The following is a 27,930-nucleotide window of genomic DNA, read 5'->3' as shown; positions in this document are numbered from 1 at the left end:
AGGAACAGTTAGACAAGCATCAAAAGCACCTGTCAGAATTTTGAGAAAAACATCCCACAATTCAATTTCCATTATGGCCGTTCAGAGAAAATGTGACTTTTGCTAAATCTATAAAATCACAATATCTTTAGTAAAATAACAGAATAATGGTAATTTAGTATTATGATATCTGCACAATTTGTCATTTTTTTTATACCAATCCCAAAATAACGTAATTAGATTGATTTGGGCTTGTTTACAAGAAATGCTCACACAAATAATGGGTTTGAGTCAACTCAGACAACTGTCAAGGCCTCAACACTCAAGGGTGGGGAGAGACGATATCAGATATGATTAAGTTGAGAAGCATTTTGGATACCTAAAGGTCACCGGAAAAGCTTCAAACTTTTTTTAAAATAATGCAAGTAATTATGTCAACATATCCTTTCGACGAACCCGAATTTCAATATTACCTGCTGCAACATGTAAATTTCAACTTTAGTCAGATTTTTTAGTAATTTCCACCTTTCTGAGTTTCTCTGTGAGTAGTCCTAACTTTCCATCAATAAACAATCTGTGACATCATTTTAGACCTTCTACTCATATTCTAGTCTGTATTTCTATGAACAAAAGGACATCACAGATTGTTTATTGATGGAAAGTTACGACTACCCACGGAGAGATGAAAATTTTTAAGTAGGCCTATTAATGTCTTGTAGTTGAGATATAAAATTGTGGCCCACCATACATTGGTGTGCACGTAAAAGTATGAAATCACAGAAAAGTATGAAGTAATGCAAAGAAGGCCTAACCATATAAATGAAATTTACGATTTTTTCGTCTCAAAAGAATTGGGTTTGATGAGACATTAACATTTAAATATCAAAACTCAAATCAGCAAATGGTGTCTGTACATAAAACGTTAAAAATATGTCTAGTTAATTACTTTTTTATTCTGATACATGTATATATATCAAATCATGACAATTAATGAAATGATTTCAGGCATCAGATGAAAGTTCACTAAGAGCTTTAGAAGCATTAATGACAGAATTCTTTGATGGTAGAACAAGTAATGAAAGAAAGAGAGAAATTGGTAAATTGATTATGTCTTTAGATATACATCTTTTATATAGCATACAATGAATTATAAGGTATGGGGGCCTTCTATATTCCAAAGTCTTTGAGAGCTTTGATTGGCTCAGGCATGGCAGCTACCTATTTTCTCAGAAACATTTTAAAAATATTTTAGGTTAGCCTATACATAATCTACATGGAATGGTTTAGAATGTGATTTGATTCTATGAAATTTTTTTTAATTTAACTTTTTAATATTTTTGAAATTTAATGTTTGTTTGTATTTCAGAAGCCTTGTTGAATAACTTCGGACAGACAAAGGAATCGTGGAAGCATTGTCTATATTTTATGTCAAAAACACAGAATGAATATGTTATCATGTTTTGTCTGAGTTTACTTGAGGTTAGTATTGCAAAAATACAAGATAACTGTATATCAATATTTTTCGATAAAGAGCACAGTAGAAAAATATTTGTCTGTTTTTAAATAATCATTTAGATCATATTAATGATATCACTCACATTGGATATTTAATTTGAAACATGAATATATGGGATAAAAGATGGAATACACCAAGGATTTTTTTCTATCGGCAGACCAACTGTCAGTCTATAATACTGACTTACCATTAGCAACAGTCTTTTAAATACAATTATTGCCTAACAAACCAAAAGGTATGTACTAGGCTGCAGTTCATGAATGAAAGTTTTTAACGATCCACATAAAGAGGCATTATTTCAGGTCTGTCTTTAGGCCTTAAATGTTATATGAATTATTAATTAGACATTTATTAACACGACAATACCATAATCATCTCTCAATGCCATCGGATGGCTCCGATTTTAAGTAGAATAAAATGGGTCAGCCATTTAATGATTTAATTTAAAAATGGAGAAGTGAGAGTAAGCCCCAAATAACCACCACCGTGTTTACGACAATAAACAATCAATGCACATATCTTGTCAAAACTACAAATATTGATAACTTTGTTCAGAATAGAGTAATTTGAATGAAATTTTTAATTTATTCATTTTGCATTATCTATTTTTGTTTAACTATTATAGCAATTACGGCCAGTTCTTTATCTAACTCTTACATGATGTATCTTCAACAAAACATTATTGTAATTTAGTTATAATTAAATATAATGTGAAGATGCACATCTATTTTTCAGAATGCAGTAAACAGACAATGGTTGGGATTTGATGGTAGTGATAAAATGGAACTAAGGAATACTTTAAACCGTTTCTTGTTAGAACAACACTCAATTGTTCCTTCTTACATAAGGAATAAACTTGTAAAACTAGTTGTTGATATTGGTAGAATTGACTGGCCTCATTTTTATCCTGATTTTTTCCCAAGCATACTACAGGTTAGCAGCTACATCATTCCTTTGAGCAGTTTGAATACTTAATTTATTATTACTTGAAATACGAATAAAAGCGGATAATAGTGAAAAAAGCATGTAATGGTTTGTATTATGGATAAGCAATAATTTAGTAGCAGGAACTTGCATAGAGAATATTGTTTTATAGATATACTGGTATTATATTAATGATCCAACAAGTCAATGGTAATTATATGTCTTATGCAAATGAACATAATAATTTCATACCTGTCTATGGTATATATCCTCCAGGTAACACTGTTTTTGTTAAATAAGTCTGTATAGTTATGTTGATAGCATATTGTTTATATTATATATATATAGTTAGTACAACAAACAGAAACAGTAACATTAGGTGTATTATTATTACAAACATCATCAGAAGAACTAGCAGCACCAAGAGAAGATTTAAGTATGGCTAGAAAGGAAGAATTACATAGACTGTTATTATTACAAGTACCAACTGTTCTTGGTCTATTAAATAGTGAGTTATCTATTGTGTTTGCTTATATATAACAACATGATTATTCCAGAGGATTCATGTGGCCTCTACTAACATTTTAATTTTAAACATTTCAAAATATTGTTAATATCTATATTACTTTGAAAACGAGGCAAGTCAATTTTGATAAAGCTTCTCAGTTTGGTTAGTACTGTCCTGTGCAGAAGATTATTTTGTGAGATATATTTTACAGGTATCTTAGAATCAGTTCTTGAGAAAAATCGTCACTTGGTAGCAGCAACTCCACCACCCTCACCCACACATGGTGAAAGTACTTCTCATCGTAAATCTTCACTTTTATTATTTTCAACATCTCCATCGAGATCTGGTAGGTATTTGACAAAAAAATGATCATAAAGATACATGTATTGTAATATTAGAGTTGAACGTAAATGGGTATTTAAATTGATGCCACCTGGAAGTGAATCTAAATAAATGTGTATAAAATTAATGTGACCTGGTAGATATTCACATAAATGCATATTAAAATTAATGCTGTATCCTACTCTTGTCTATTATGGGTGGTTTTTAAGACACTATTTACCAGACAAATGACACCACTGTTATCAAAATCTTCTCTGTCTATCATCTATATATCACTTCTGATTATTGTATTGAGGAAGAAAATAAACTGAAATGTTTAATATCCTACTTTTCTGCAAAAACTGGGCTAATGAAGACAGGCATACGGTGGGCATTCAAAGCATTCTTTTACTGTATGTGCAAGCCACTGTGTACACAGAACGTCATTAGGGTTTTTTTCCCCCATCCTAATAACTAGACACAGTTTCTTGCCATCCTGCCCTACCCTTCGTATACCATTGACAAGAGTGAATTACGCTGGAAAGCCCTAGGTAACTTTCTCATCTGGTAGATATGTATTTGACTACTGGTTTGGATTGATTGTGCTTTACTTTAATTTAATGTATTTAATATTTTTAGATATGTCCAGTATGTTTAAAAGTCCTGGTAGAGGTGTACAACTTGAAGCCTTACCACCATTAGATGACGAATCTAAACAATTGTGTTCACTAGTTTTAAACTGTTTAGCTCACTTTTTTAGTTGGATTCCTCTATCCACAACCATCACACCACAACTTTTAAGCACCATCTTCCATTTTGCGGGATTTGGATGTGAAGTGAGAAATGTTCGTGCCTCGAGTCCCAATTCTTCCTTTAGTGGTAATACCCAGTTTTTAGGTGTATTGGCCATGAACTGCATCAATGAACTGTTAGCCAAAAACTGTGTACCTCAAGAATTTGAGGATTTCCTAGTGCAAATGTTCCAGCAGACATTTTCGTTATTACAGAAATTAACAAAAGATAGTACAAGTAATTCTAGTGGTAATCGATTAGAGGAATCGGATGAAAGGTATGGTTAATTATAATTTCTCTAATTCTATTAAAATTCCAAACTATATGAACTAGTAAAGTTTTAATGAATAAAATGCATATTATTTATATGCCCACATTTTCATACAATGTATGGACGTATATTGTGATCGCCCCCGTCCATCCGCCTGTGTGTCCATTCACATTTGTTTGAGGACACACTACAGGTCACAATTTTTATCCGATTTTGACGAAACTTAAAATATAGGTCTATCTCCAAAAGATCTTGGTTCCTTTCGATATTGGCATGTATCGGACCATAACATTTGTTTGTGGACACACTACAGGTCCCATTTTTTATCTGATTTTGACGAAACTTGAGATATAGGTCTATTTCCCAAAGATCTTGGTTTCTTTCGATATTGGCATGTATCGGACCTTATAACTTCATGGATTATGGCCCCTGATTGTACGAAAAATCACATTTTTAGCTTTTGGACACTCTATAGGTCATAATTTTCATCTGATTTTTATGATACGTAAAATGCATGTTTATAACCCAAAGATCTTGGTTCCTTTCGATATTAGCGTTTATCGGATCGTAACTCCCTGAATTATATCCACTGATTGTACAAAAAATCATATTTTAAGCTTGTGGTCCTTTTAGAGGTCATAATTATTATCCAATTTAAAAAAAAAAAAAAAAAAATTACTGTTACACTGTAATGTCGATTGTGTTCGAATTCCGTGAAAATTGGACCATAACGGACGGACAATGGGGCCCCCCCTCGTATGCGAATAGTAAAAAACATATTATGGTATGTCAAGGTTGTGGACCCTCTAGATCTCACAATTTTGATCCGATGAAACTTGAAATACATGTTTATAACTCAAACATCGTGGTTCTTTTCGATATTCACGCATTTTGGATCGTAGCTTCCTTAATTATGCTCCTTGATTGTAAGAAAAATCACATTTTAAGCTTGTGGTCTTTCTAGAGGTCACAATTATTATCCGATTTAAACAAACGTTCAAATAGATCACCGTTACACTGTAATGTTGGTTGTGTTCGAATTTCGTGAAAATCGGACCAAAACTGCCGGACAAAATGGCTGCCCCTCGTACGCAAATAATGTAAACGTATTATGGTATATCAAGGTTGTGGACACTCTAGAAGTCACAATTTCTATCCAATTGTGATGAAACTTGAAATGTATGTTTATAATCCCAAGTTAGTGGTTCCTTTTGATAGTTGCACATATCGGACCGTAACTTCCTGGATTATGGCCCCTGGTTGTACGGAAAATCACGCTTTTATCTTGTGGACCCTCTAGAGGTCACAATTTTTATCCAATCTTAAAAAACGTTTAAATTTATCACCGTTACACCCTAATGATGGTTGAGTTCCAATTTCGTGAAAATCGGTCCAAAACAGCCTGACAGAATGGTGGTTCCTTGTACGCAGATAGTGTAAAAGTATGTCATACCAAGATTGTGGACCCGCTAGAAGTCAAAATTGTTATCAGATTTTGATGAAACTTAAAATATATGTTTATGTCCCAAAGATCTTGGTTCCTTTCACTATTTGCGCATATCAGACTGTAACTTCCTGGATTATGGCCCCTGATTGTACAAAAAATCATGTTTTTTAGCTTGCGGATTCTCCAGAGGCTACAATTTTTTATCCGATTTTAAAAAACGTTTAAATATATCATCATTCCACCACAATGAAGGTTGAATTCGAATTTCAGGAAAATCGAAACAAAACTGCCCGACTGAATGGCCGCTCTTTGACTCAAATTGTGTAAAAGTATGTAATACGAAGGTTGTGGACCCTCTAGAGTTCACAATTTTATCTGATTTTGATGAAACTTAAAATATATGTTTATATCCCAAAGGTCTCAGTCCTTTTTCCTATTTGTGCACTTCAGACCATAACTTTCTGGATTATGGGCCCGGATTGTACGAAATATCGCTTTTGTTTTTAGCTCGTTCTCTATCCATCTCTTGCAAAATGTGGGCGTATCTTTCCTGGCAACCGCTGGTTATTGTATAGTACAACTATGATATTCAGGAAGTAATACATGATTTAAAAATCTGGCAAGAGGTAGTTTAAGTCATGTTTAACTGGCATTCGGTAGATTGTCATAATTTACTAATCTGGCATTCGGTAGATTAAATCATGCTTTATCAATGTAGCATGAGGTAGATTAAGTCGTGAATTTTTTACAGTCTACATTATCAGTTCTAACATATTTTATCTTTCTTTACCTTTTGTTTCAGTTATGTAGAAAAATTTACCGATTTTTTGCAGTTATTTGTTAGTGTGCATTTACGAAGGTTTGAAAACAATTCCAAGTTTCCTATTCTTGAGTTTCTATCCCTACTATTTAAGTATACCTTTAGACAGGTTAGTATGAAATTTTGTATTCTAGTGTTGCTATATATAGTAAATATTGATTTTAATGGATAGTCGTAAGTTAGTTGTGATCAATTCAAGAAGAGAAATCAGTGGTATATTAATTATGTTACATTATTTTTTGACAGCCAAAATATATTCTACTCAAAGAAAGCCCCCAAATTCAACCCAAATTTTATGTATTGTTTTAAAATTGAAATATATTATATAGCACTTTCTTGTGCTTTGGTGTACTCTTGCTCAATAAGCTTAAGGTATAGATGACCTCCTGAAATAAACAGATGGAAAAACAAGTAAATGTTAATTTTTTTGACTGATTCTTAAAGTATTATCAATTGTATGAATTATAAGGTAAACTTGAGTTACATGTATTTATATTTTATTTCAGCCAAGTCATGAAGGATATTATCATTGTTTAGATATATGGAATACATTTCTAGACTTTCTAGTAACTAAATTAGGCGAAAGGTCATCTGACGAGGAATCTGTTATAGGCAGGTACGTTCATGTATATTCATCATGATAATGCCCAAATTCATTGATATGTGATATGTTGTTGTTACCCATGTCTGTCCGTCAGGCCATCACTTACAAGTAATTTTCAACAATTTCCAAAAATTACAAATTGAAAACCTTGTGGACGCTTGACACGTAATTTATACACAGTATTATGTTCATGAGAGGGAAGAACCGAAGAAGCATATTAATTTGTATAATAAATGTTAGCAACAGGAAACCAATCAAATTTTAATTATTTCTGATAATGACTTAATGGGTTGTTACTCTTGATTTTGTAAATGTTTCCATTAACTGCTAAAGAACAAATTTACGAAAACCTATTAGGAATGTTTGGGCGAATTCAAAGAGACAGGCATATGTTTCGTTGCCTAGCAACTTATCTTTTGAATAAAAGCCAATGTGGAATTTTGTTGCAAGTAATGTAGTCTACTATTGTTTATTCTGTTTTATGTTTTTTTGGGCAGTTTGGACTACATTGTCCACTAGAAAACTATTCATAACATATCTGTATTTATATTTGACAGATACAAAGCAGCTCTGACATCACTAGTGTCCCATATATTACAGAAATTACAGTTCCGTTATAACCAATCACAATTAGAGGAATTAGATGATGATATTTTAGATGATAATGTATGTATTTTGCGCAATTTATGATAAAATAGATAAAGTTGATTTATACACTTAATAGTTAAAATCAGCATTTTTACAATCCTCAGTAGTGTCTCATATCCCCCTCTAATATATTTACCTCCAGATTCTATAAAAAATTGATAATATTTTAATTTATTTATAGGTTCATATCCATCCTTTTGTAACAAAACTTATAAATATTTTCTTTTTCAAGTCTGAAACTGAGTGGCAACAGTTTTTACGTCATTCCTTAGAAGTTGTAGCTAAAGTGGCTGAACTACTTCCAGCAGAAACTTTTCAACTTATTGTAAGTAATCTTTGTACTGTAGTAACAGTTATGGTGTTTATTAAAAGAACTTCACTTAAAGCTATGGCAAGCTAAATCTTGCACTAAACACTATCACTACAGCACAGTGGATGTTTACGGCTAAGCCCCGGATCCATTCACTTGATCTGATATGTACATTTGTGTCCTGTCCATAGATTTTTCTAGTGCAATTGTTTGTTTGTGGTGTGGTCCCCCTGCACTTACTAATATGATCCTATTTTTGATTACAGTGGGAACCATTTAATGAAGCTGTAACAATCTACGCTGAATTAGGTCAGTTTGTGACCAATGGTAACCAAGGTAGAAGATTAACTATAACTGGAGAGAATGAATGTCGACGTTTACACTGTACCCTACGAGATCTCTCCTCATTATTTCAAGCATCAGGTCGTCTTGCCGAACATTTTATAGGAGAAAAATTTGCCGAACGTTCATCTATATCACAAAGCTTAGTAGAGAGGTAATATAAATACTATAATTATTGTTATACAAATGCATCACAGCCTAAAAAGCATAATAATATCCTTTAATAATGATATGATAATGATATGATTTGTGAATGAGTATACATGTATTAGATATTTAAACAAGAGTTATGATTATTAATGTGTATAATATTGTATTTCATAGATTAATATCAGCATCAGCTGTAGGTAGTAATAATAAACTATTTGATGTGGAATCTACAGCACAGACAGTATTACAACCTGATTTTATACAAGTGTATGTATATATTATACAAATAGAACAGTTTGGTTTTTTTTTTAACTGTGGTTCAACAGGTAGTAAAAATATTCTAATGAGGTCTTTTGCCCTGATTTTGTAATTAAAACTTTTTTTCACATGCTTATAATGTTTTGATCCCTATCCCTAGTTGTCCTATTCTCAATTTTTGTTTTCATTATTGTTATCATGGTCTAAAACCATTTTAAATGTAACTCTCATTGTTTTTTCTTTGCACTTTCTATTTCAGACATGCTCAAGCACTAGCAGCCACTAAAGCCTACTCCCATTGGTTAGTTCAATTTTACGTTCAAACACAGAAGCTGCAAGAGCGTAATCAGCCATTTTATAATGTGATAAATACAATCCTGACATCCGTCTGTTCTATGATTAATAAACAGGTAGGTTATTTAATGTCTGCTCATTTAACTTATGCTTATTTTCAACTTATCCTGTTCACATTTAAGTGCCATGTTTCTAATAATTTTGGGAGGTCACGGTGGCTAAGTTGGTAAGACGCTGGCTTGCTAGCCTGGAGCTCGGTTGTTCGATCCATGCATTGGCCGAGAAATTTCATCCTGATTTTCTGGCGTGGTTTCACCTTGTCAGTGATGCAGAACGGAGGGCCATAGAACTACAGCTGTCTAGTTATTCGGATGAGGTGAAAAACTGAGATCCTGTGTACACATTGGCATGCACGTAAAAAGATCCCTTGACAGTTGGAATTCAGTGTAAGAGTAGGTCGTATTGCCGCTGTCCGGGCAAAATGTCCCTCACAGCACACTGTATGGCGTATGTCCGTTTTCATTAGCCCAGTTTGGCTCAGAACAGTAGGAAGTTAATCCCCATTTCATTTCATTTCTAATAATATTGATTTTGACACATTTCTTTAGATACCTGAGAAAATAGTGCATTCTGCCGCCCATCTGTTATTATCTATAACAACTACTGTCCGTCCATGTTTTTTACTACAAGTACCTTGTATGACAACATTATATACTGCTGCTGGTCAAGGTTCTTTTTCTCAACTTTCACAAGACGTAAGTAATGATTTTCTGCATTTTTCTATTTAAAGATTTTTGTTTTCAAAAATCTCTTTTACTATTTTATCTCTGAAACTATTTGGTTTTCTTCCTATGATTATAGTTGCAGTTTGCATAACACAACATTTGTTAGTGATGTGAACTCAAATCGAAAGTGGTAAAAGATCTCCTATTTCATTTTTTTTATAGTTCAAAATTTCGTTTCACTACAATGTGAGGGATTAGCCAATCAAATTGTCTGTTGTTTCACAGAATTATGGGTAGACATTCGCAGCAAAAACAAAGCAAAGCAAATACCCACTTAAAACATCAACACTAATTGGTTAATCACATGTCTGATGTCATAGGGTCAAAAGCATCCTCGGTTACCCAGTGTACTCATTCCGTTCTACTCCACTTTACCCTGGGTTAATCCATAGGGTTTCCACGATTTCAAATTATCTGTCCTGGCGTAGAATGTAGCTACAGTCTACGAACCAATAAGAAAACAGTTTACAAACTGATCGTTTCGCCTTCGTTTTTATAACAGTAGATAACCATATTCATGTCCCTTTACTGAATGATTTATGTAAATAATGTATATATTTATAATTTATTTATATTTAATAGTATTATCAAAATCTGTAGTATGTGTTGTTGATTTCAAATGTGTATAACATCTATATGTTTGACTTTTGTTATTATTATTACTATTCGTTTTTTGTCTGAAATATGTCATTCTGTTATGTTTATTATTATTGAACTTATACTAATTATTTGATTCACAATAACTCGTCTACGATATCACGTGGACATAAAATTACGGTAACGAACGAAGGATTCTAAATAAAACTAATGACCCTACGTTATTATATGAACGTCTGGTCTTCATTAACATAATATGTAATTGGTTGAATAGGCCAACTCCTAACATTGTCAGATTAGAGTTACTTCCCTTTGCAAACTTCCTTTTCAAATAACAATTTATGGGATTGGTCGATAAAAATAGCACAATCATCAAGGGCGGATAACTTGAAAACGTGTCTCCCCCATAGATTAACCCAGGGTATAGTGGAGTAGAACGGATTGAGTACACTGGGTAACCAAGGATGGGTCCAAAGCTGCTCATATGACACCTGACGCGACCTTCCACTAGAAACGGACAGATCTTCATGTAGTGAAGTCCATCAAAGTATATAAAAAAAACGAAACGAAATATAGATCTGTATTTTAATCAGATTGTTCAAGATGGAGTTGACATAATGTGTCATATTTATAACACCTGTCACTACATATAACTAATTGCATTCATCATATGTAACCATTTGATAAAACTCCATGAAGAAGAAGTCTTGGGATATACACTGGATAACATTTGAGATAACTGAAACTTTCTATACACATCTTTTGTCAGTCATGTTACATAATAAAAATAGTTAAATTATTTTAGAAATCACAGCCAACCGTTGTCAAGTTACGAATCTCTCTTTAAATAAAACATAGCTATATTATTTTAGGTACATTGTAATATATTTGTTTTTAAAGTGCAGTGTAACCTACATCTGTATGGTATGTTATGTAATCTATTTGTATTTTAGGTTCATTGTAATCTATTTGTATTTTAGGTATATTGTAATCGGTTTGTATTGTATTTTAGGTACAGTTATTAGTATATAGATCACTGTCCCATTATTTATTATTACCCTGGTTAAATATACCTGATTCTCAACAAGACTGGGATAACAGAGCTAATATACATCAAAACTTAGTTAATCAATTAACTTTAGAATATCTACAACTTAAAGATACTAGAACATTAGCCGAAAACAAGATTTTACAAGAAAAAGGTATGATATATTACGTTGTTTTACACTTTGACAAATATAGATGAATTTTTATCTCTAAAGGATGGATTGAAATTGAATATCAATAGTATCTATCAGGGAGTGTGGATTAAAGAAGTAGAAGCGCCCATATTATTCTTCTTTGAAGACTGTTTCATCCCTAGTTTGGGTTTATATTTTTGTATAGCTTTACCCATGATAAAACAGATATTTTCAATGTTAGAAGATTATAATTGTTTATATTTATTGTATAGATTTAACAGTGATAAAACAAGACATTTTCTATGAGAGTTATATTTATTTAAATAGCTGTACCAGTGAATAAACAGACATTATCTATGATAGAAGATTATAATTGTTTATATTTATTGTATAGCTGTACCAGTGATAAAACAGACATTATCTATGTTAGAAGATTGGATAGAAGCTATAGCTGGTGAAGTAGTAAAGAGTAAGAAGATCTGTTTTCAGTCGTTACAATCTGTAACACATGTAACATTAACTATATTTCCTGTTTATATACAACAAACAGGTATATATCATAGTGATTTATTATACTAAGCAGAGTTTATTTTTATCATATATAAGCTATTTTCTGATTTAATCGCCTATAATTTATAAAGTTATTGTCTGCATCTGATCTTTTATACGCCCACATGGAAATGTGAACGCTCTAACGACACAAGTTATCATCCGATCTGTATGGAATTTATATTCATGAGTTGAATTAGTGAAACAAAGAATTCTATTGAATTTCAGTAATTTTCATTAATTACTTCTAGAGTTATATGACCTTTGTTTCACTATAGGCCCTATGATACCATATGTTTAAAATTTATATGCATCATTTAAATTATTATTGTTCGATTTAAATAGCGCTTCATTACGCATGAGTGTTTCTAAGCGCATTCACAACAAAACAGTTCAAAAACATTTTTGAAATGAATATGTTTTTAAGTTAGTCTTAAAGCTCAGGATGAAAGAGGACTCTCAAAGAGTTTTTGGAAGATCATTCCACATTTTATTATATTTAGGAATCCTTAAAATGCTACGATCACCTGAAGAATGAAGGTTTGATCGCTGGGGAGTATAGAAATCAAAGAGTTCTTTTAAATAACTGGGTGCAGTGTCAGAATAAATTGATTAAACACATTCATAATAGCTTTAAATTTTGTCAATTTCCGTTAATATCTTCTGGAGTAATGGCCCTTTTTCACTTTGTTGCACGTTGTGAACACTCTTAAGAACAAAAGTTATCATCCGATCTGTATGAATTTTATATGCATTATATAAATTAGTGAAACGAAGAAGCCTATTTAATTTATGCAATTTCTGGTAATGTCTTCTAGAGTTATGGCCCTTGTTTCACTTTGTACAAAAGATATCATCAGATCTGTATGAAATTCATTTATAGTATTATTTAAATTGGTAAAACAGAGAAGCCTTTCTAATTTCAATAATTTATGTAAATTACTTCTGGAGTTATTGCCCTTGTTTCAGTTTGTAAAACCCTTGTGAACGCTCAAATGACCAAAATTATAATCTGATCTGTATGAAATTGATGTCAGTGTCTTGTAAAATATCAGAAACTCGCGATGCATACAAATTATAATATTGTGTAAGTAACAAGAATTGTTTTATGCTGTTGGACTGATCAAATGTCAATTCTTCTGTACAATATTGAATACCAGTAACACATGTAGCCCTGTACTGAGCAAGTGTACATAATTCATTTCTAAAATATTCAAATCATTAGGTGTCCAATTAAATCTGATCTGATTTAGCTTTAAAAAAAAAAAACAATAAAATGACTTATGTACCTCTGTATGCCAGAAGGAATGTTTGGAAAGCTGGTAATAAAATTGCCTATATTAGAAGAATTAATATTGAATGATTTTATATTACAGGTGTGGTAGAGAGTATAATGAGTTTTTTTCTAGCATTATTTCAAGGTGTTCGTGTACAGATGGGTGTACCCTTTACACAACAAGTTATACAGACATTTATCAATCTATTTACTAAGTAAGTCTCTTACACATTATAATGAAATCTTTGGAAAATAGCAAATATTTCATGGCAATTTCTAAAAGAAAATGTGCATTTATAGTTACACAACATTTGCTTGGATTGATTTCAAGTTAACAGTCATGTAAGAATTTGTGAATTAAAGGATAATTAAGAAAACAATATATAAAAATTAGTAGTTGTAGTACTAAATATAAATGCTGTATGTTTTATGATTTCAGAGAACATTTATCACAGACAATTAATCAAGAAAGTTCTTCAGCATTTCGTGTTATAGAGAGGTATATATAAAAGACACTTTATATATATATATATATATATATATATATATGCCAACATATGCTGTTGATCATTTGCCAGCTCGTCACATTTTGAACTCAAAAATTTATATAGTTTAACATTGAAAAGCTGATTCTTTGTAGAGGGCAATTTGCAATCAATGTTTGCTTATATGATGTACAAAGCTACCTATATTAATTAGTTAAATAAACACATTTGTGGTGTGTCCCACACGGCTAATAAAAGTGGATTCTACCTCAACAGATGTTCACAGTCAATTGACTTTCTCTAAAAGGGATATGTAACAATTTTATCTTTTGCAGATTTTTGAAGATTTTGTCATTAATTGTCCAAGAGCCAGGTTCACAGTTTAAATCATTTCTTCCACAGATTATAACTATATGTATGGATCAGATCTATCCACTGATAGCACCAGTAAGTTATTATAACTATATGTATGGATCAGATCTATCCACTGATAGTACCAGTAAGTTATTATAACTATATGTATGGATCAGATCTATCCACTGATAGTACCAGTTTCAATTCGCCGCTTGTACGTGACAAGTCCCAAAATGACATAATTTGTGTTGAGTGGATTAAAAACAAAAATATCTCTCTCTCTCTCTCTCTCTCTCCAAAGAAATCTAATGTTGAAGATATATATATAGTCCCCACTGAAGATACAGTCACAGCGAATGTGCATGCTTTAGTGACTAGTCCCGAACTGATTTCTGGCTAGTCACGCTGTGTGAGAATACTGGGCGGTATTGTCAATGATGTTATAAATGGCCATCGCACATGAAATTTTCAACACATATATTGACTATTAAAGCCGTAAAAAGTCTATTGTTAACGATTCTCCATAACGATTCGTTGTTACAGCAGCTCTTAATTTGCTATATTATGAATTATACTGTTAGGAGCACCATCTTTTGGTTTAGTAAAATTAGTATCTCTGAAGCTCCTTCATTAGGCAAGAATAGCATACTAGTAGTATCTTCCTTTCGTTTTTACAAGGTTCTGAAAACAATCATTGAATTGCCTAACGTGCATGCTTCTAACTTAGATTTATTGATTTAGCTTTCTGTAACGTTTCGTAGAAAATAATTTTGATTATCCCGGCCTGTCAGTCAACTGGAAAACAGTCGGTAGACTGGTTAAGAGGGACTATTTTCATATCAAGGGCAGATAATCTATTTTGCACTAAAAAATGCCTGGATTTAATGGATGCGGCTTGACAACTATTTCAGTCTAATTTTTTTAATTATTTGAAATGCTTATAACTTGCTAAATACAACACAACCGTTTATTTAGGGACTATAAATGTGAGGTGGTAAGTTAAGACTTGTTATATATATACTTGGAGATATTAGGAGATATGTATTTATGGTGGGGCACCCTAATAATGTCGCGCATTTGATAAAGTGCCACTCGTCCCAAAACGTCATGCAATAAACTCATGTTTTATTCTACCCATGTTTGATGTACATGTATTTCTGTTCGGAGAGGACTATCATATCTTCCTCATATTTATGTTGTTACTCAGATCTAATTGGTTTCTTCAATCATTTTAACTCTATTGACAAAATCTTACCAATCCTACATAGTTTTTTTCCAGTTTTATTCACTAAAATACATCTGTGAGTTTTCCTTTAATTGCATTATTAATCTTTGTTATTTCAGAGGCCATCACCAGATATAAAATTGGTGTTATATACTTTACTCCATGAAATTATTGCCAACAACTGGCGCTACTTCTTTAAAGGATCTGTTATCTCAAAACTACAAAAACAATCAGAAGAAATAGAAAATGGTGATAAATTTATTAACATTATGCAGGTGATTTGATATGTTACATTTCTATATATGGAATGAATGAATGAATAAATGATATGAAATGGGATTTAACTTCTGGCTTATATAAAGACAGGCATATGCCGTGCAGTGTACTATGAAGGAAATTTTTCCCAGGCAGCCAGTGCTACAGCCTACTATTATTTCAAATTCCAACTGTCAAGGTTTTTTTACGTGTGCACCAATGTGTACACAGGACCTCAGGTTTTATTCCATACGAACAACTAGAAAGAATGAATAAAATGAGGTTTAGAGTCTCATCAACACAATATGTCATTTTGAGACTAACATTTTCATTTTATTAGTTACGAAAAGAAGAATTTTGCCTGGACAGTGGTCTATCCATCAATTCTTCAATGGCCAATTGTTCTTTTACATGCATGCCAATGTGTACACTGGTAGACCCTATTGGAACACTTTCCATGTCAGCCCAGCAGATTCCACGTCGGGCTTGTTAGAGCGGTTCTTTAAACCTGGGACATTCTAGTCAATAATTGTCTACCACTTTGCCATAACTGCCCCCCTCCCCCTTATATAAAAATATCCTGTTCAGACTATCCATTGATAATAATGGTTTATAAAATTCAGCAGAAATTATGAATTATTGACTGGGTTTTAATCAGGTAATTTAGTTGTTATAAGAAAGTATATATTTGTAATGGCTAGGAAAATCAAATTATAGACTTGAATTTTTGAATAAGCCCGCAATGAATAATATAGACTAATTTATAAAGAACATCTACCACCAAGATAGCCATTGTGATGTCATGGTATGGGCATTAAAACATGTATATAATACTGATAATGACACCTTGTTTTCAACATGACAGTTTAAATCTTTGCCCTTATTTACATTAATTTGTATTTACACTATTATAATTTAAGGCACAAACAATGTTCTTGTTTCACATTATAATAGTACCGTATATGTTTATATATATTTTCAGGCTTATGGTCAATCTTTCTTACAACCAGATATAACAATATTTAAACAGAATTTAGAATCTCTAGAAATTCTTAATGCTAAATGGAAGCTGTATAACAAGGTAACTATTTTGGATGAGACTAGAAAAGGATCTATAGAACTGAATAAAAACACAGATATTGTTTGCCATAAGGCAATATAAAAAAAATATTCTAGTTCTCAGACAATCCTGCGTTACTTAAAAATGGAAATATATCCATAAAAAGATTTGAGTGAATGAAGAAATGTGGCGTAGACTCATTTATCAAGTACACAACACTGATAAATGTTACTGACAATCATAAATCATACTGGATAATTATACATAACTATAAACAACATGATGAGAACAATGTTACTGACAATTATAAATTATACTAGATAATTATACATTACTATAAACGACATGATGAGAAAAATGTTACTGACAATTATAAATTATACTAGATAATTATACATTACTATAAACAATATGATGAGATAAATGTTACTGACAATTATAAACTATACTAGATAATTATTATTACTAAATATGACATGATGAGATAAATGTTACTGACAATTATAAACTATACTAGATAATTATACATTACTATAAACAACATGATGAGATAAATGTTACTGACAATTATAAACTATACTAGATAATTATACATTACTATAAACGACATGATGAGATAAATGTTACTGACATTTATAAACTATACTAGATAATTATACATTATAATAAACAACATGATGAGATGAATGTTACTGACAATTATAAACTATACTAGATAATTATACATTACTATAAACAACATGATGAGATAAATGTTACTGACATTTATAAACTATACTAGATAATTATACATTATAATAAACAACATGATGAGATAAATGTTAACTGACAGTTATAAGTTATACCAGATAATTATACATTTCTATAAACAACATGATGAGATAAATGTTACTGACAATTATAAACTATACTAGATAATTATACATTAATATAAACAACATGATGAGATAAATGTTACTGACAATTAAAAATTATCCTAGATAATTATATATTACTATAAACAACATGATGAGATAAATGAAGTGCCTTGAAATATATATATGATGCTTGTGATAAGTCAGTCGTTTAGCTACATGATCCTTTGACAAAAGGGAGCCACGGTGCCCAAGTAAGATGCTGGCTTGCTAGTCTGGAGGTCATGGGTTCGCTCCAGGTGTTGGCCGAGAAAGTTCATCAGGCTTTTCCAGTGTGGTTTCCCCTTGTCAGTGGTGTAGGACAGCAAGGACAGCTGTATAGTTGTTTGGATGATATGAAAAACCAAGGTTCTGTGTACACATTGGCATGCACAGTACAAATCCCTTAGCAGTTGAAATTCGATATAAGAGTAGGCCATAGTGCCACTGTCTGGGCAAAATTTTTCCCATAGTCAGAGTAGAACAGCAGCACGTTAAACCCCATTTCATTTCATTTCTTTTGACAAAATAAATAATTTTTGTAGCGATTTTTTTAATATGGCCTAAGATAACTATCAAATAAAGTGTATCGATTTGGAGCCCGATAGTTAGCTTCAGCTATGCAGTACAGTCCTGTATTGACAAAGGAATTTCTTGATTTAAAAAGACGACTATAAACAAAATTCTAAAAAAGAAAGTAACTCACGAATAAGCTTACTGAAACAAAGGGGAGTGATTCATGCTATTGTATTATCTTACTCTTATAATATTCTATATTATTAAAGTCTATATTATTGCATAATGTATGAGCAGTAGAAAGAAATATTATTGTCATAAACACGTGATAGTATAACCGCTAGGTCTTCAATAACTAATAAGTCTGGAATGGTTCTTCAATCTTTTAATTACTGGAACTTATCTCTTACAAATGACAATAATTCAATACATACAATGTACACTTACAGCACAGTGGATGACCGACGTAGCTGCTACTAAGTAGGGTGACCTAATGACTGCCTATTGATGTACATTAACCTTTTTATATTCTAACTATAAATAGATAAGCTCAAGTGTTGACATCAAAACATATACTATTCAGGATTATCACTAGAGACAGTAACATAAATAAACAATAATAGATTAAGTACTTAACTAATTAGCTTCTACCCTGATTGATATTAAAACTGACTGGCCATTGTACCTGGTCATATATGCCTCCCCTTCACGATGTGTCGACCTCGACACTCATAAAAATAAATTATTATGTACAAAATATTAGAGACTATCATAAACTGTTTATTTTCAATTTTCCCTCTACTGCTGCAATGAAACACAAGAATATTCCCTATTATTCATGTTTGCATGTATTTGTCCCCCGCCTTTCGAAGAAAGCAGGGGACTATTAAAATGGGTTCGTCCGTTTGTCTGTCCGTCTGTCCGTCCGTCTGTCCGTCTGTCTGTCCGTCTGTCCGTCCGTCTGTCAGGACGTCTGTCTGTCCGTCACACTTTTTGGGACACAATAACTCTCTTCCTAATTGAGCTAGAATGTTCAAACTTGGTGTATGTGTTTATTAGGTCAATGCCTTGATGGAGTTCGAAGATGAGCATTTTCCGCTTAGGGTAAGCAGAGATAAGCAATTTGATTGGTTGATGCTTTGGGACACGATAACTCTCTTCCTAATTGGGCTAGAATGTTCAAACTTGGTGTATGTGTTGATTAGGTCAATGCCTTGATGGAGTTCGAAGATGAGCATTTTCCGCTTAGGGTAAGCAGAGATAAGCAATTTGATTGGTTGATGCTTTGGGACACGATAACTTTTAATTGAGCTAGAATGTTCAAACTTGGTGTATGTGTTTATTAGATCAATGCCTTGATGGAGTTCGAAGATGAGCATTTTCCGCTTAGGGTAAGCAGAGATAAGCAATTTGATTGGTTGATTACTTTGGGGCACGATAACTCTCTTCCTAATTGAGCTAGAATGTTCAAACTTGGTGTATGTGTTGATTAGGTCAATGCCTTGATGGAGTTCGAAGATGAGCATTTTCCGCTTAGGGTAAGCAGAGATAAGCAATTTGATTGGTTGATGCTTTGGGACACGATAACTTTAGTTCTAATTAAGTGAGATTGATGAAACTTGGTGTATAGTTTCATTACAGTAATACCTTGACTAAGTTTGATAATGAGCATTTTCTGCTCAGGGTAAGCAGAGCGATACGCAATTTGATTGGTCGAGACTTTGGAAAACAATAACTCTCCTACTTTGATTGTCCCCCGCCTTTCGAAGAAAGCAGGGAACTATTAAAATGGGTTCGTCCGTCTGTCTCGTCTGCTAGAAAGACAAAACGTGATTTATCATCACCCAGTTGTGCAAACGAAACGTCTTTATACAAACTTTTCCTTTTTATAAGCTCGTTTATATAGTTTATGCTTTAGTTCTTGAAGAAGCTTTCCAATGTATTACCCCTGTAATTCCTCCTCTTTTATCTGTACAATATTTTCGAAAAAAATGAAACGAAATCCACTTATGTATACATTTAGGTTACATTATAGCCTACATGTCCCGACTCAACTTGCCACATTACATGTCATAATATTATAACCAGGTATTGATAAAAGCATCAATTGAGCAATTCCAATACAATCCAATACAATGAATATAGGCAAGGTAAATAAACAAATAAATGGAAAAAACAAATTGAAAAAGAAACTATTATAAATTAATTAAATATGTAGTATGCAATAATGAATTGACATTTAATGACAGAAAGAAAACAGTGAACTTTGCACAACTTGCAGCAAGATGGAAAATAGACCCGTTGATACAACCAAACTCTAGATCTGTAGGCATAGAGCATGTTTTCCCCTTAATATGCTATAATTATTCCATCAAAAACATTGTATGCTTAGACTATAAGTAAAGATATACTGTTTGATTGTTCAATACTTTGTAAAAGATAATTTGTGATAAATTTATATGTGTCCTCTAATTATTTTCCTATTTCGGCGGGGGACATCAGCCTCACTGTTGGCTTGTTACAGTTCAATTATCTAGCAATTTGTTTCCATAACTTAAGACCTATCCTTGGAACCGGAACTCTATAATGTGTCATTCTCTGATAAAATTCTGGATCTTCTTTAATTACTTTCTCTATCCATTCCCACTCAGTGAAGCACTCAATCAATGTTCTAGTTCTATATATACGTTTTTCAATCTGGAAATACTGTATAAAAGTTTCTGGATCTTGAAATTGAGCAAGTGCTCTGTATCTTTTACATTTGGATATACACTTTCATCACATTCACACATTCTGATGTCTGTCTGGGTAGCTGGTTTTGAAAGTTCATATGTGTCACATTTTGGCTTTGGAAACGGTACTGGAATCTTATGCTTGTTTACTTCAGTCAATGATCTTCCATACTCATCTAGATCATATTCTGAGACCCATGTATTTCCTGCATGTGGTTTATTTATCCATTTGATTAAATACTCAAATTCACCATATAGATTACTTCTTCTTTTTTGTAAAATTTGATCTATTAGCATATCAGGTTGTGGTGTTGTTTCTGTCCATGTTTCCCATTTTGTTTGAATATGCCCCTCATGACGGTCTGGGTTGTGGCTGCAGCCACTATTGTTTTTGCTTGAATATTTTTATCAGATGTATTCCTGCGCTCCGTTTGGGACTCACTGTCTTTTGTTGAATTCAACGTCCCTTTTTCAACAGGACCTACAGTCAGAGAATTAATGTGAGTTGAAGCATTCTCTTTATTGAGTAAGGCACATCTTTCTTTAAACTTCTGGCATCTAAGAATATCTCTTGTCTTTCTACTAGAAGATTTTTGGTTGTCCTTTTGAGCATTTGTTTTTTTCCATGTCAAGGTAACTGAGAAATGATTATTTCCATTTTCACATCTCCACAGATGTGCTTCTGAATATAAATCCATTACCTTAAGTATTTCCGCTAGTTTACTTGGGATCACTGGTTCCATCTTTGGTTGGGGTTTGGCTACTCGCTTGGCTTGTTGAAAGGTTTCTAGGATCTTACCCGGCATCTCCACCATATATAACCGCTAGGTCTTCAATAACTAATAAGTCTGGAATCGTTCTTCAATCTTTTAATTACTGGAACTTATCTCTTACAAATGACAATAATTCAATACATACAATGTACACTTACAGCACAGTGGATGACCGACGTAGCTGCTACTAAGTCGGGTGACCTAATGACTGCCTATTGATGTACATTAACCTTTTTATATTCTAACTATAAATAGATAAGCTCAAGTGTTGACATCAAAACATATACTATTCAGGATTATCACTAGAGACAGTAACATAAATAAACAATAATAGATTAAGTACTTAACTAATTAGCTTCTACCCTGATTGATATTAAAACTGACTGGCCATTGTGCCTGGTCATAATGTTATTGATGTATAGATACAATGGTATAAGTATACTGACTATGCTCTTTTATAGCAGTAAATAGATGACCTAACACTGCTGAAGGAAAATACATTATATATATTTAAAAATCCCTGCTCAACAGTATAAAACAGATTTTAAGTTGAAATAACAGATGGTTTATTCATTATAATGTTTCTGGTTATACAACCCTTTATCAAATGTAACTATATTTACTACTAAGTACAAACCCTGTTTGAGGTCTGTCATTGAGTCAACTGGCGGGGTTTCGATTCGCCAGTTGTACTTTCTCGTGGGTTTTCTCCCACTGCTAAAGACCCCTAGCAAGCGAATTATTGAAATCTCTCCATGTCTCTCTCTCACCAACCCTGTTTGAAATTTATTATTTTATAATTATTATTTTTTTCAGTCAATATTTAAAGAGATGATGTTATCCCAGTTTTTAAATGTGTTAATACAGACATTAGTTGTTAAATCTCACGATTTATTACAAGAAGAAATAGTTATAACTGTGTATAATATGGCTTCTGTCGACTTTGAAGGCTTTTATACAGGATTTCTGCCTCACTTTTTAAACACTTGTAATGGGCTAGATGTTAATCAAAAAACAATATTAAGTCATAACTTTAAGATAGACAAGGTAAGACGCTTTCAATCTTTTTTTTTTTATAGGATTGATAAGAGAGTGGGGTGTAAAGTGTAAATCAAAAGGGCTTTTGTGTATTCTGGGTTTATACAAAACATAGAGTAGGATCGCCTACCTAACCTTGTGCACTTAATCCAGGTTCATCCATTGTGCAAAGACAGCTGTACATAATCAAATTATTGAAATAAAATGGTACCATATTTAGTCCCAAAATGACTTAATTGGTGTCAAGTAGATGTTAAGTGCCATTTCTCCCTCATCTCTTACATTTAGTAAGCCTATTCTGCACTGAGCATGATACCCATCAAGTTAAAATCCTCACCATAACTAGAATGTCAAAATTAAAATATTTTACCCATATAATGTAATTTAGTGACAGATTTATTTCAATTGAAATTTGACATCTAAAATTATGTTTTTGAATCTAGTTTTATCTTATTCATTTTTGTTTTCAGGATTTACCAACTTTTACCCAGAATGTTCATAGACTTGTGAATGATGTAAGATATTATCGCTTAGTTAATAATTGTTTACCAGCCGGATCTGTAACATTCTGAACCTAGTCTAGATCCAACACTTACTAAACATAATATCAGTATTCACTGTTTAAAGATGCAGTCCCAGAATTCATATATCAGGCTCCACTAATGAAAGAAACATTTACACATGCATAAGGAAAATTTTGCCCACCAGCATGTACATGGCCGAAAATTTTCTGCCCATTCCAAACAACTAAACATTGTTCCTTGCCTGGCCCTCTATCATGTCCCTCTGACAAGGAGAAACCACACAAAAATTTCAGAGGAACATTGTCTGCAAACAACCGGATCGAAATACGGGCATCCAGGTTAGTGAACCATCGCTTTACTCTAAAATTTATATACAGCTTGATATAACACACTGATCAATGACTTGTTTTTAGTTTTACCTATTTAATGATAGTGCTATTAATGTTGTGTCCTGTTTTATTTGTATCAGAAATACAGTTCTCATAAAGTAATACTCAATAAGAATGTGTCTTGGTGTTTAAAAGCGATTGTCCTTCTTATTGTAATATTTTATTAGTAAATGAATATGTGTATATCTGTTGAGAGTTTGCTGTTTATAACAAGTCTGTAATTTCATGTATCTTGGAGAGTGTATTAATTTGTGCTTAAAACATACATGTATGTTCCCAATTAGTTGTATAATGCAACCAATTCAAACAATATTTGGACTAATAGTAATTAGTCAGCTCACAATAAATAAAATGGCAAAAAGCTTCTATCATGTTTACTGCAAGTTTGGCAGATGACTGATCATTAAAAGGAATGGGCTATAGTTTGTGTAGTGTAGGTACAACTGCAGACCACAACACTCTTCACTTTTATCATTATTATATCTATTACTTATAATTGCAGTATTTTTATACGCCCACAATTTTCATCTGGACGTATATTGTCATCCCCCCTGTCCGTCCGTCCACAATTGTTTGTGAACACTCTACAGGTCACAATTTTTATCTGATTTCAATGAAACTTAAAATGTTATAGGTTTATCACCCTAAGTTCTCGGTTCCTTTCGATATTGGCATGTATCAGACTATAACTTCGTGGATTATGGTCCTTGATTGTACGAAAAATCATGTTTTTAGCTTGTGAACACTGTAGAGGTCACAGTTTTTATCCGATTTGGTTTAATGTATGGTTATAACCCACAGATATCGGTTCCTTTCGATATTCGCACATATCGTACCATAACTTAATGAATTATGGCCCCTGATTGTACGAAAAATGGCGTTTTTAGCTTGTGGACCCCATAGAGGTCACAATTTTTATCCGATTTAAAAAAAAAAAACGTTACAATATATCACCGTTACACCCTAAGGGTGGTTGAGTTCGAATTTCATAAAAATCGGACCGAAACTGACGGACAAAATGGCTGCCCCCTCGTTCTCAATTAGTGTCAAAATATTGTGTATCAGGGTTGTGGACCCTCTGGAGGTCACAATTTTCATCTGATTTTGATGAAACTTGAAATGAATGTTTATAACCCACAGATCTCGGTTCCTTTCAATATTCGCGCATATCGGATTGCAACTTCCTGAATTATGTCCTCTGATTGTACGCAAAATCGCGTTTTCAGCTTGTGGTCCCTCTAGAGGTCACAATTATTATTCGATTTAAAAAAAAACATTCAAATATATCACTGTTACTCCGTAATGTTTGTTGAGTTCAGATTTCGTGAAAATCAGGCCAAAACTGCCGGACAAAAAGGCCGCCCCTCGTATGCAAATAGTGTAAACATCTGGTAAATCAAGGTTGTGGACACTCTAGAGGGTCACAATTCGTCAATAGGCAGACGAAGTGACTTATCGTCAATAGGTTACGGTAGGAAGATAAGTCACTTCGTCTGCCTATTGACGAATTTTAATCCGATTTCAATGAAACTTGAAATACATGTTTATAACCAAAAGATATTGGTTCCTTTCGATATTCGTCTATATCGGATCATAACTTCCTGAATTATGGCCCTTGATTGAACAAAAAATCACGTTTTTAGCTTGTGGTCCCTGTAGAGGTCACTATTTTTATCCAATTTAAAAAAAAACGTGTGAATATATCACCATTACACACTAAGATCTTGGTTCCTTTTGATTGTTCGAAAAGTCGCATTTTTAGCTTGCGGATTCTCTAGAGGTCACAATTTTTTTCCGATTTTAAAAACCGTTTAAATACATCACCATTCCACCATAATGAAGGTTGAATTCTTATTTCGGGAAAATCGAACTGAAACTGCTCGACAAAATGGCCGCTCTTTGTACGCAAATTGTTTAGAAGTGTGTAATTCGAAGGTTGTGGACCCTCTTGAGGTCCCAATTTTTATCCGATTTTGATGAAACTTAGAAGATATCTTTATATCCCAAAGATCTCTGTCCCTTTTGATATTTGCACATTTCAGACCATAACTTTCTGGATTATTGCCCCTCGTACAAAAAATCACGTTTGTTTTTAGCTTGTTCTCTATCCATCTTTTGCAAAATGTGGGCGTATCCTGCCTGGCAGCCGCTGGTTAGATTTGAAATTGAATAGAATTTTCCAGTCATAAGCGGTAAGAGTTGTTCTTTTCAGCAACAAAGATTGTTTTCCTACTATTCTCACTGATAAAGACCCCTATCAACAAGCCATATTAGTCCCAAAATAACCTAGTTTGTGTCAGGTGGACATAAAACCCCATCTCTCTCTCTCTCTCTCTCTCTCTCTCTCTCTAATTATGGTTATATGTAAATAGGAGTTCAAGCATGAAATAAATATAAGTCATATTTAAAGTAGGAGTAACATTAAATATTGATAATATTATAAAATTAAAATCTTATAATTATCTATCTATATATATATTTGTGACTGTCGTTTGTCTGTCTGTCTGTCTGTTCGGGGTTGGCGGCTAAACTAGGTCTGCCCCGAGTCTGAAATTTGGGGTATAGGGGTAGCTCGGACCGGGGAGTAACATAGGCCAGGTGGCGTTAGTCTACCACTTCCGGTTTCGGAGTTATGACCCCCGAGCGAAGCCGGGTATCTGTCTGTCTGTTCGGGGTTGGCGGCTACACTAGGTCTGCCCCGAGGCTGAAATTTGGGGTAAAGGGGTAGCTCGGACCGGGGAGTAACATAGGCCAGGTGGCGTTAGTCTACCACTTCCGGTTTCGGAGTTATGACCCCCTGACCGAAGCCGGTCTGTTCGGGGTTGGCGGCTACACTAGGTCTGCCCCGAGTCTGAAATTTGGGGTATAGGGGTAGCTCGGACCGGGGAGTAACATAGGCCAGGTGGCGTTAGTCTACCACTTCCGGTTTCGGAGTTATGACCCCCGAGCGAAGCCGGTCTGTTCGGGGTTGGCGGCTACACTAAGTCTGCCCCGAGTCTGAAATTTGGGGTATAGAGGTAGCTCGGACCGAGGAGTAACATAGGCCAGGTGGCGTTAGTCTACTACTTCCGGTTTCGGAGTTATGACCCCCGAGCGAAGCCGGTCTGTTCGGGGTTGGCGGCTACACTAGGTCTGCCCCGAGTCTGAAATTTGGGGTATAGAGGTAGCTCGGACCGGGGAGTAACATAGGCCAGGTGGCGTTAGTCTACCACATCCGGTTTCGGAGTTATGACCCCCGAGCGAAGCCGGGTATCCTGCTAGTATAGATATATTTAATATAAATATTGTATATCATGTGGCATTATATAAAATTGTGTGAATCTAGTCATGGATTTATATATTTACCAATAATCTTTATTATGGAACTTTAGCAGATATTTTGGATATGAAAATAATTCGGGACTTCAAGAGTGGCTACTATTTTGGTCTGTAGACAGGGAATCAGTAACTTTTCTTAAAGTATGAGGGACTTAAGTTATTGCATCCAAATCCAATTCTATGTAAATTGCTCTTCTTCCAGCATCCAGATCTTTTCTTTAGGGCAGAATTGTACATTTATCCAATTCTTTAAGGATGTAAAACTACTCCCTTGATATTTGACATGTAAACATTCTATACTATTAATATTATAAATATTATATTCTGCCATTGTTTATTTGAAAAGTGCTTTAAGTATATTTGTTATATTATATTGTTGATATGCATGAACATAAATTATATAATATTGCTGCATATAAAAATATTTTAAAATATTTAATAATAATATCAAATTTAATATACACTGTTGCTGTTATTTCTGTATTTATTTATTTAATATAATCCTAGTGACATTTAAAGAGAATGTACCAACCTAGAAATAGTTTTATCCCGGTTTCACAAGACACAGTGATAACAATGAGATTAAGTATGTTAATCAAATGCCAAAATGTGAGACTATACTTTGATTTGAGTTTGGGGAAGAAATCAAAGAGGAAGCTAGATTTGGGGAATAGGCTGGATGAGTGAGATCTTTGAAGCCAGAGTACTGTGCTGGGCTAACTGCTACTAGGGCGGTGTGAACTGGAGCATTGTAGTGGCAAAGTTTGCCTTGGGACTTTTCTTTGATTTGATCAAG

General features: G+C 33.3%; 1 protein-coding gene across 1 annotated transcript; it reads left to right on the top strand.

Moving 5' to 3' along the window:
- The first annotated feature begins 65 nt into the window (after positions 1-65).
- LOC126812578 (exportin-6) lies at positions 66-27,568 on the top strand. Its single transcript, XM_056098897.1, has 24 exons — positions 66-149; positions 985-1,075; positions 1,346-1,458; positions 2,231-2,428; positions 2,768-2,927; positions 3,139-3,273; positions 3,888-4,317; positions 6,561-6,687; positions 7,085-7,194; positions 7,740-7,848; positions 8,063-8,155; positions 8,407-8,636; positions 8,807-8,899; positions 9,150-9,300; positions 9,793-9,939; positions 11,579-11,768; positions 12,142-12,297; positions 13,673-13,787; positions 14,012-14,071; positions 14,393-14,504; positions 15,756-15,911; positions 16,874-16,972; positions 22,682-22,912; positions 23,374-27,568. The coding sequence occupies exons 1-24, from the start codon at positions 147-149 to the stop codon at positions 23,473-23,475; spliced, it is 3,411 nt and encodes a 1,136-aa protein (XP_055954872.1). The 5' UTR covers positions 66-146; the 3' UTR covers positions 23,476-27,568.
- Positions 27,569-27,930: the final 362 nt, after the last annotated feature.

Source organism: Patella vulgata, chromosome 2 (assembly GCF_932274485.2).
Source record: "Patella vulgata chromosome 2, xgPatVulg1.2, whole genome shotgun sequence".
Taxonomy (NCBI): domain Eukaryota; kingdom Metazoa; phylum Mollusca; class Gastropoda; family Patellidae; genus Patella; species Patella vulgata.
Note: the sequence above shows the minus strand (reverse complement) of the source record. Positions and strands in the feature narration are given on the sequence as shown.